This window comes from Lampetra fluviatilis, chromosome 4, assembly GCF_964198595.1.
Source record: "Lampetra fluviatilis chromosome 4, kcLamFluv1.1, whole genome shotgun sequence".
NCBI classification, from domain to species: Eukaryota; Metazoa; Chordata; class Hyperoartia; order Petromyzontiformes; family Petromyzontidae; genus Lampetra; species Lampetra fluviatilis.
Genome location: NC_136278.1, coordinates 28694640 through 28704481, shown reverse-complemented (window position 1 = coordinate 28704481; position 9842 = coordinate 28694640). Strand labels below are relative to the sequence as shown.

The window sequence follows — 9842 nt, the reverse complement described above, 5'->3', positions numbered from 1 at the left end:
TTTACGCGATCTAACCCAAAACTATCTCATGGATTATAAATGTGCACTTGTGCGAAACAGAATCCGATCTCTGCGTTTGAATGAATGAACGCGTTTTCAAGTTGTGTATGCATGCGAGAAGTGCAGCAGCGATTGTAGGAACGTGTCTCCAACTCGCCCCGTGCCTTTCCACAAAGAGAACTTGTCAACAGTCACGGACAAACCGACCCAAGTTCACATCCTCTCGTGTTCCAAGGCGTGGCAGCCACGCGAGTCGGCTTGGTCACTGGTTTTTTTTTTATTAGCGCAGCACAATCGAACACGCGGGAAAGGATGAACCTGGAACGTCGGGCTCGCGATTCGTCGGCAGGTGCAAAGAGCGAGCGAGAGACGAAGCCGCATCTGGGCTCGCGATCGCCCCGAAAGGGTCGATGTCCCTTTTCTGGGATGCGTGGGGTGGCACGGGTCATTACGGATCTTAGAATCGGGAACTTTTCATCCGCAGGTAACATTGTGGCGAGGTTTTGTCTCGGGTTTAATCTATTGCTGCTTGCGTGCGGACATCCGCCTGTCCAGTGGTTTATCGGTAGCACACCGGCTGGGCACATGCTTTCCTTTTCTTTTCGAGGCATTGTAACTCTAGATAACAAATGTGGATGATGGCAAGCCTCACCCCGGTAGCTTATTACGAGAAAGGTATTGTTAGAGGGCGGTTACTGGAGTATAATACAATTAAAGGCTTCGCCCTTTCCGGCAATGAATACCGGGGAGGTGTTAAGACGTTCAAACGCTAACTAGACGCCCATTGAAGGGCATCGAGTCTGCGTGAATCGCACAGACGAAGTATTTAAACTAGCAAACAAACACGCATTGGCCTTGAAACTGATTGTCATACAACAGAGACCGCCTATTTCCATGGCTTTGTCTCAGCGGGGCTATGGAGCGAACGGTACAGGGACGGTGCAAACTCCAAAGCATGAACAGCTCGGGTTAAGCTGTTGAATTTGTTGGGCCATTTATTTTTTTGCCAGTGGAAAAATATTTGTTTGACACTGGCGAAAAAAATGGGTCCTACAGATGCACCGAAGTTTGTTTCATGGGGAACCTCGAAATGGAAAAGCAAAACAACGTGACCGGCAATATCCATGCAATGTGAAAATGAATGTTACGCATGTCTATGTAACAGACTGCTGTGTATATATTATATATGTGTGCACACCTGCATTGCCAGCTGTTCGTGGTGGTGGGTACTGACCATCAGTGCGGATTATCCTAGTAGCAAAAGTAGCTACATAGGTAGTAGCTACGGGCCCCGCACTTTCAAGGACCCCGCGCTAAATGCTTTCAAGCGATCAACTCCGGTTCAGTGATTGTGCACTTGCTCTATTACTATAGTACAATACTGCCTTCAACTTTTATGAACGACTGTGTGTTTAAGGTTAGCGATTTGTCGTATTATCAGTCTGTGTATAGCAAGTGAAAAAAAACAATTACTTTACTACGCAAGTTAAACATTTGTGTTTTAATATTTGTGTGTGTGTGTTTTTTATTTCGGGCCCCTTTATAACATCATGCTACAGGCCCCGCACTAGCTTAGGCCGCCACTGCTGATCATGGTGGATGCTTGCCGCATTTGCCACCCCAGGTGGTAGCAACCAAAACCCTTCGCTCGCGAGCTGATTGAGATCGAGAGTCTGGAGAAATCCATAAATAAAAATGATCAGTAACGTGTATCCAGCAACGTGTATCCAGCAACGCCGAGTGTATCGCAATTTACAGGAGGGTGCTAGATTTAAGTGAGGCCAATGTTTAGTTTTTTGTTAATGTTTTATCAATATGACTTTTTGTATCTGGGATGAAACTGGAGTTTACCTAAAGAAAATCGAAGCGCCTATGCACGATGGTGGGGGGGGGGGGGCGGACATATAGATTCGCACAGATGGTTTCACGAATCCATTAGCTCTACTGCCATCTCTCGACCACCACGCAGTCTAAGGGGAGGTTCAGGAATACTTCACGAATCTCCACCTTGTGCACGAAGCCTCGCGTACAACCGCCCCGGATCAGAGACACGCACCACCGCTAAAAAAAAAAAAAACCTCTCCAAAAGTTGCGGGGCGATGGGAAGGTGAAGGCGCACGCTGACGTCAAGGTGGTTTGCTGAGTCTCTTACTTCTGTGCCCGGACAACAGCACCTCCGATTAGCACGGTTGGCTACGTACGGCGCGAAAGAAGTTCAACATGCATAACGTACGACACGCGTATTGGACACTGATTAGAGTGCGTAATAGAGGGGGTGGGGGGTTGGGTTAGATCGCGTAAATATATAAATGTGTCTTCTAGGTTCTTTCGGTAAAGTCAAGAAGACAGACTCTGTCTCTGTCTTCTCGACATACCTATTCTTCACATGAGGACGGCTGCTTGCGTTGTGGCCGAAACGTCGTGATAATTATTTTATTATGTTGTATTTTTATTATTTGATTATTTCCATTCTACGTGACTTTACCGAAAGAACCAAGAAGATGAATCCCTGCAGTCACGAAAGCTTTAAATCAAAATATAAATTTGTCGTTAAAACCCGCCACCACCCGACACAGCCACAACATTTACAATCTGTGTACGACGTTTTGTAATTGTCGTGGCTTGGCTCTCCAACACACCGGTGTGCTGTACTAGTGACGAATTGGCCACGTTCTGTTTACGTGACAACCCTGACTGTCTGTGTCGGGTGGCGGCGGGTTTAACGACACATTTAGACATTTACGCGATCTAATCCAAACAAATCTCTCCGGATGATATTGGTCGCGAAAGCTTGCGTGATGAACCGATTAGAGTGACTCGGCTTTTAAGCACGCCTTCTCAACAAGCTCGTGCGTTTCACGACTTTGAGCCCAGCCTATGCCAAGGGTGATTCGTTCATAGACCAGCCCGCTGACATTCACAGAGCGAGATTACGGGGAGGAAAACTACGTTGTCATTTCACAGCCCCTGTAGATGTGTCCCATCGCCAGTCTCAAATACATTCGCGGTATTCCATCGTTAAAAAAAAACCGATATCCGTCTAAAGCAGGGGTGGGGAACGTCCGGCCCGCGGGCCGTATAAAGCCCGCAAAATCATTTGGTCTGGCCCTGCCAAGGCAACCGCAGGCGGGACTCGAAATTCAATAAATCTAGGAGCAAACCTGCAAAAGCAGTTGCGAGTAGCAACATCATCAATACCAGCTAACATCACACGCCTCGCCAAAGAGAAGAAGTCCCAGCCATCGCATTAGGGGGTGAGTTAATTAAATGTTTGACCAAATATAAACGGGCTAATTTTTTAGTTGATCATTTTGTATTGCCCGCGAATGATGTTATAAATATCCAAATGGCCCTTGGCAGAAAAAAGGTTCCCCACCCCTGATCTCATGTATGGGACCATCACATTCGCACGATATTAGAAATGGGGCGGGGTGTCTATGGATGGATCGCCCTGGATCAGTTGCCCTCCTCGTTCGGGCTACGCGCTCGTCGAGAGTGCGCGTCGTGACTCTCTTGAGCCGCGTCCGAACCCGAGCCATCAAGTTGCAGCAACTTCGTCGCTTGCAAACCGAATCGGCTTCCGCGCGGACCGTCTCTGCGGTGCAGTTGCGCAACCGGTTGCTTGCTACCGACTCTAAATCGCAAGCGCCGATTGACGTGCTCTGCATCACGCGCTTGCGCGTCCGCGAACCACGAACGGCAATTTTTGCAGATCCCGAATGCCCCGTTTCAATTTGCCCGTGGCGCAGCTGCTCGCTCGGACGTGGACAAAGCAGTTGCAAAGGCGTATTAAGTTGCGCGGTTTCGAGAGCGATTCGTTGCGCACTCGGCCAAACACAAGAAGCAGTTGATGGTAGGCGGGGGCAGGGGGGGGGGTTGCATTTAGAACCTCATAAAGCAGAATGCGGAGAGGAATAAACGGGAACCGCTGATTAGCAGGTGCGATGCAAGGGATGGGGGGGCGGGGGGAATGTCATGCGGCTTGAACACTTAGGGGGTCACGGCTACAGCGGCCCCCCCATAATCCCTCGACTGTCCGTCATCCGAACGGATGGACACGCCGAAGAGTCGGCGCATGAAGCCCTCGTTCTTCTTGAGCTCGGCCTCCGGCCACGGCCGACCGACCCTCCTCATGAACCCGCCGTAGCGCTTGTGCAGGCCGTGCCGCTGCTGCCACTGGCCAGGCGACGATTCGCCTTGCGGCACCAGCAGCTGCCTTCCCCTCATCCGCTCCATGAACCCGCCGTAGCGCTTGGGCCGGAGTCCGTCCGCGCCCGGCTCCCAGAGCCTGGCGTCCCGGAGCGAACTTCCCACGGCGGTCGCCTTCGCGTCTCCGAAGACGGAAGCGCCGATGTCGCGTGGGGCCTCAGCCTCCTCCTCTTCCTCAGCCTCCTCCTCCTCCTCAGCCTCGTCCTGCTCCTGGGAGAAGCCGTGCGCCCCGCGCACAGCGCTCTGCGCCAGTGGCAGGCAGAGGCCGCACCACCCTCGTTCCGTCCCGGGTGCCGAGTCGGCGTCCCTCGGTGTCCCCGTGGCGTCCGCGTCGGCCGGCACCACTCCCCGTTCCTCATCCCGGCACTCGATGGAGCAGATCTGTTTAACGGAACGCCGAAGAGAGAGCACCCCCCCCCCCCCCCGTGCAGCGTTCGGTAAGCACGCGATTCGGACTCGCATGTCGCGGAGATTTCAGTGGGAATTGAATTCGATGGAGGCGGGGGGGGTTGTGTGTGTGTGTGTCTGTCCGCATTCGCCGGCGGCTGAACCCGCCATCGGCTCGATGCGCTCGAATAGAATCGAATCTGGACTCATCGTGGAGGGATGGGGGGGGGGATGAAATCTACGTTTCGAACCCTACGTTGTGAACGGCGCAAGCTCAGCGCTCAAGTTTCAAGTTTCATTTATTAGGTATAGCCCTGTGAGCCATTCGGCTCTTCAATCGGGTGCAACCGCAACAAACAAAAAAACAAAAACATGAACAAGAAAACATCTTAAAGTGACTAAGTGCAAACTGAAAATCCAAGAAAAGACAGCAAAATATTGCAGAAAAGGCACCGTACACCAACACTGTGTGCAAAAATCCCAGTGGGATGCAAGTCAAACAACAACAACAACCACAAGACAATTAGATTAAGGCCATCAGTCTAACTCTGTACTACAACAAACAAACATGGCCAAACCGAAAAACTTTTTAAAAAATCACCAAAATAAAGCCATAAAAGCTGCGACGCCGCCGCTGCGAACGTCCCGAGCCGATGAGCGAGGTCGTCCGGGAATGCGCTCGAGTCCCCGTCATATCTCGATCAAGCTAAGCAGGGGTTTCATCCTGGCTAACGTCTGGTTGGGCGCGACCAGCGCTGCACAAACAGAGAGGGTGTCACGGGGCTGGGATGCAACTGGGCGGATGGCAGAGAGCAGTGTAGCGGAGTCGATCGTTGTACTGTACTTCTAAGACACAGCCATGCCAACTAACTCGGTTTAATCGCGGGTGGCTGAAATGCGCATTTCGAACCCATGATCCAAACACGATCCAAACACTGCCAGTTCAGTGCTCGGAAACTGCCATCGTGAACCCAAAATAATACCTGTCATCAATCTTGATTTGAAGTTTTCGTGACTGTAGAGATCCATACTCTTTGGTTCTTTCGGTAAAGTCACGTAGGTAGAAAATAAATTAAATTAAATCACGACGTTTCTGGCGCAACACAAGCGTCCGTCATCAGGTGGGACAACCACGACAAGAAACAATTTCTGAAGTGGGCAAAGGGGGCTGCTGCAACAAGAAGCTATATCGGAAAGAGACGGGGGGGGGGGGTGATGACGGACGCTTGTGTTGCGCCCGAAACGTCGTGATATAATTTCTTTTATACCTACGTGACTTTACCGAAAGAACCAAAGAGTGTGGATTCCTGCAGTCACGAAAGCTTAAAATCAATTATATAACTACATTATAGATTTGAAGTTTTCGTGACTGCAAGGATTCATACTGTTAGGTTTTTTCGGTAAAGTCACGTAGGTAAAAATGAATAATAATAATAATCATCATCATTATTTCCATCCCTTTTCTACCGATCCACTGCTGGATGACGATCATCCCACGCCGCCCTCCACGGCCAGGATTGTAACCGGAGTGTGCGAGAACCACAGAACCGCAGTGCAGCACGCTGACCGCCTGCCTGCACCACCGCCTCGCTCCTCGTCCACCTCATCACCTCGGAAATGGATTAATTATTTAGTGATGCTGCTGCTGCGTTGGCTGTGGCTCACGAGCGAAAAACAAAAACGTCAACGCATTCCTCAATAACACTGTGACCCTTAAAAGGAACAATATATAACGAGTGACGTTTCAGGCAACGGTCCGTAGCACTATGAAGATGGGCCTGCCAGTGTGATTCACGAATGTTGATTTTTTGTTTTGTTTTTTGCCCATCGCTGCTGCTAATACTCATCAAAGACAAAGATCCCCCGTATAGCCTTTAACGGACTGTCGGGGCAAGTGCTGTCAGCCATGACCACCTATGAAGGCCGACCACCGGCACACGAGGGGGGTGGGTGGCCAGCACCACGCCCGACCGCCTTTGTCTCCCAAATGCCGATGTTTACACAATCGCACCGGGTACTCATTTGAGGCTGAGTCGAACTCGAGTAGGGCCCAGCACCGGGCTCAAATCATCGTCACCGGCGTCAGCCGTGAGCGGGAAATCTAACTCGGGGTAGTGCCGTGGCTTAGCAGCGCACTGCGCAACACCGCTCCCCCCCCCCCCCCCCCCCCACGACGCTCATCGCACGCAAACGCGGCGCCGAGTCGCGGTGTTTCTCTCACCAGCACCGCCAACGGCTCCGCTCGTCTCGCAGCCCGACCGAGGGAGTCGTGGCAGCTGACACGGCAGCTGCGGTGGCCGAGTGCGACGCCCCGTATCGCACTCGGCGAGCAAGCGGGCGACGTCGTGGCGTGGAGTGGCACCGGCATCACCATCGCCATCATCGGCAGCAGGATCATCGTCAGCATCGTCGTCGGCTGCGAGCTGGCACGCACAGGGTCTGCTGTATGCGCGGCCTGGACCCCACGCAGCGGCGAATTCACGTGGGCGAGTTAAACGCTGCATGATGACCGCGCCACAACCTGGCTCTGCCCGTGTGACTTCGGGTTGCACCGGCGTGCTGTTCGGTATTAGGTCCGACGTTTCGCTCCGCATGCTTGGGAGCTTCTTCGGGAAGCGGTGGTGGTGATGACGATACGTTTACTTTAATCATATCTTGCGAAATATGATTACGATGCTGCATCGATGCTCGGCAAGTTGGCATTGCGCTCAGAATCCGATAACGACAACATTCTGAATGTAAACTTGATTTGGAGTAATTCTGAATGTCACTGTTTTATTTGGTCAGGTAAAGCGCACTGAGCTCTTAGCTATTATTTAGAGGTGACCTGGCCACTCATGACAGCTCATAGAAGTTGCTTTCATCATCATCATCATTATGATCATCATAAGTGGACATTTATAGTCGCAGCCAAATCATCTGAACGCGTGCTGTTTCTAAATTCGGAGCGCAAAAACGGAAGACCCGGAGAAAACTCAACGCGACCACCACGAGAGAGAGAGAGAATAGGCGGACTTCAAATATACAACAGGCATCGTCAGGGTCCGGAACAGATCCCACGTGCTCCTGCGTGCGATGCGATGGAGATAACAACTCCCTCGCAAACAAATAGAGTCGAGGTATGTGTAATCGTGCGGAAAAACGGACTTACGCCATGAACAATTCAAAATGATTTGCTTGAAAAGTAAGAGGGACTTGTCTTCCCCGGTGAACACGTGACAAGGGTTCATCTGACGAACAGGTAACGTCCCCGGGCCAGGTAACACACCGCGCTTCAGCACTCCGCATTCAGAACTCCTCTCAATCTCTCTCGCTCTCCCCTGGCCAACATAACCCCCAGCTGATGATTAAATGGCCAGCTGTCCCGAGTGATCTCATTTCTTGTCAGTCTCACTCATTGCTATGGACTTTAGTGCCAGGTTATGATTGGTTCAATGAATGATAGCTCAACGAAGCGGCTTATCATCACGTGGACATTTATCGCAGCCCAAATCCTCTAAACGCGTGATGTTAATTCTAAATGCGGAGGGCAAAAAACCGGAGGACCCGGAGAAAAATCCACGCGACCACACGGAGAGAGACACGCAGACCCCAAATATACAGCAGGCGCCAGGGTCGAACCCACGACCTCCTATATACCAGGCGAGGTAGTTAACATCTCGCCACCGTGATGATGATGAGATAGAGAGACACGCAAACTCCAAATATACAGCAGCAGGCGTCAGGGTCGAACCCACGACCTCCTGTATACCAGGCGAGGTAGTTAACATCTCGCCACCGTGGCGCCCCAAGATGATTACGCATAGGTAGGTGTACCTTGTTCTCGAGTGATAACCCCTACTACCCCCCCCCCCCCCTTTAAGGCAGACTTTGCAGCGTTTCCGAAAACATACCGAGTAAGAAACGAAGCCCTTTGCGTTCCACGTACCTGGCTGGGTCTGTCGAGAATAACGGACGAGAGAGAGAGAGCCCCGGCGTGTTGGTTCTTTCTTTCCTCTTCGTTTCAAGAGAAGCTCATGCTGCTGGTGGTGGTGGGGACTTTGGCACAGACTGGAGGCATCACACGGCCCTTATATACAGGGTGCACGCATCACACGGCTCCCCGGCGGCTGATGAATATTCATGCGAAGCGAGCCGGCTCACCGGTATCTCAACACCCTGCCGACACCCTCCCTCTTGAATAATAAATAATACACATTGACGTGTCACATATATGTTTGACGTGGAATATATACGATGCATCATATCCCACGGTCGATACGTATTATGTGGGTCGCACAGTGAGCCCAAGACCACGGGCGGCAGTGCAGAACAACCCGTTGTTGTACTGCACTTATGTATGCTGCCTCGACTTTGCCTGTTACCTTGACACCAAGACGCACTGACCGGCGTAGAGAAACGAACCTCCTTGCCGTGTGGGGAGGCGTTCATCCAGCAGTAGATTGACGAACGGGTTGTCTATCCGTGTGCATCCATACTACGTACGACATAAGACACGCTCCATCAATCAATCAATCAAAGTTTATTGGTTACATACACAGCTCAGCTGATGTTATAGCGGGTGCAGCGAAAATGTTTGAGTTGTCAGATCCACGACATTGCAATAGAATGTCTAACAAATAATGAAGAAAACTTAGAAAATAAAAAAATCACGAAATATCAGAACGAATCCAAATTACAAATCAAATGACACCATAACAATAATCCAAATAAGAATCTGTGCGTATATGCATGGCGTGAATGAACACAAAGATATGCCATGATATGTACGAGAATATATATTATAATATCTGAGTAAACTCTTGGAGGACATGACTACCAATGTAGTATAATTGTTGGTGGTAAGATTTTGTTGATTCATTGTGATTATCATCATTATTTATGACCATGGGTTAATCTCCCAAGCGCTTTGCTGGAAACGCCGTAAAGTTAGCGTAACATCGAGCAAGGCTTTCAGCCAAACACGAAAATACATAAATAAACATATATACATCTCCGTTCCTTTCTCCACTTAAATAAAACAAACTAATATACGTGTTTAGTTCGGGTCAGAACCATCGTATTTACAGATTAATTAAAATCAACAGCAGGGTTTGTTTTAAGCAAGCAAACTCCGGGCCGGTTTCGACGTTCAGGGTCTCATCGACAGAGCTGTGATGGTTTAGTGAATTCGATGCTCTTACTGATGTGTTAAAACACAACGACAATGGTAATATTATACAGTATCGCCCTCTGTCAGTCCACTG

At 50.3% G+C, this 9842-nt stretch overlaps 1 protein-coding gene across 1 annotated transcript; it reads right to left on the bottom strand.

The window, feature by feature from the left end:
* Positions 1-243: 243 nt before the first annotated feature.
* LOC144931725 (uncharacterized) lies at positions 244-8750 on the bottom strand. The gene is made up of 3 exons (XM_078855944.1): positions 8525-8750; positions 6818-7051; positions 244-4590 (listed from the first exon to the last, which is right to left on the bottom strand). Exons 2-3 carry the CDS (start codon positions 7001-7003, stop codon positions 3991-3993), a joined length of 786 nt encoding a protein of 261 aa, XP_078712070.1. The 5' UTR covers positions 7004-7051; positions 8525-8750; the 3' UTR covers positions 244-3990.
* Between the last annotated feature and the right edge of the window lie 1092 nt (positions 8751-9842).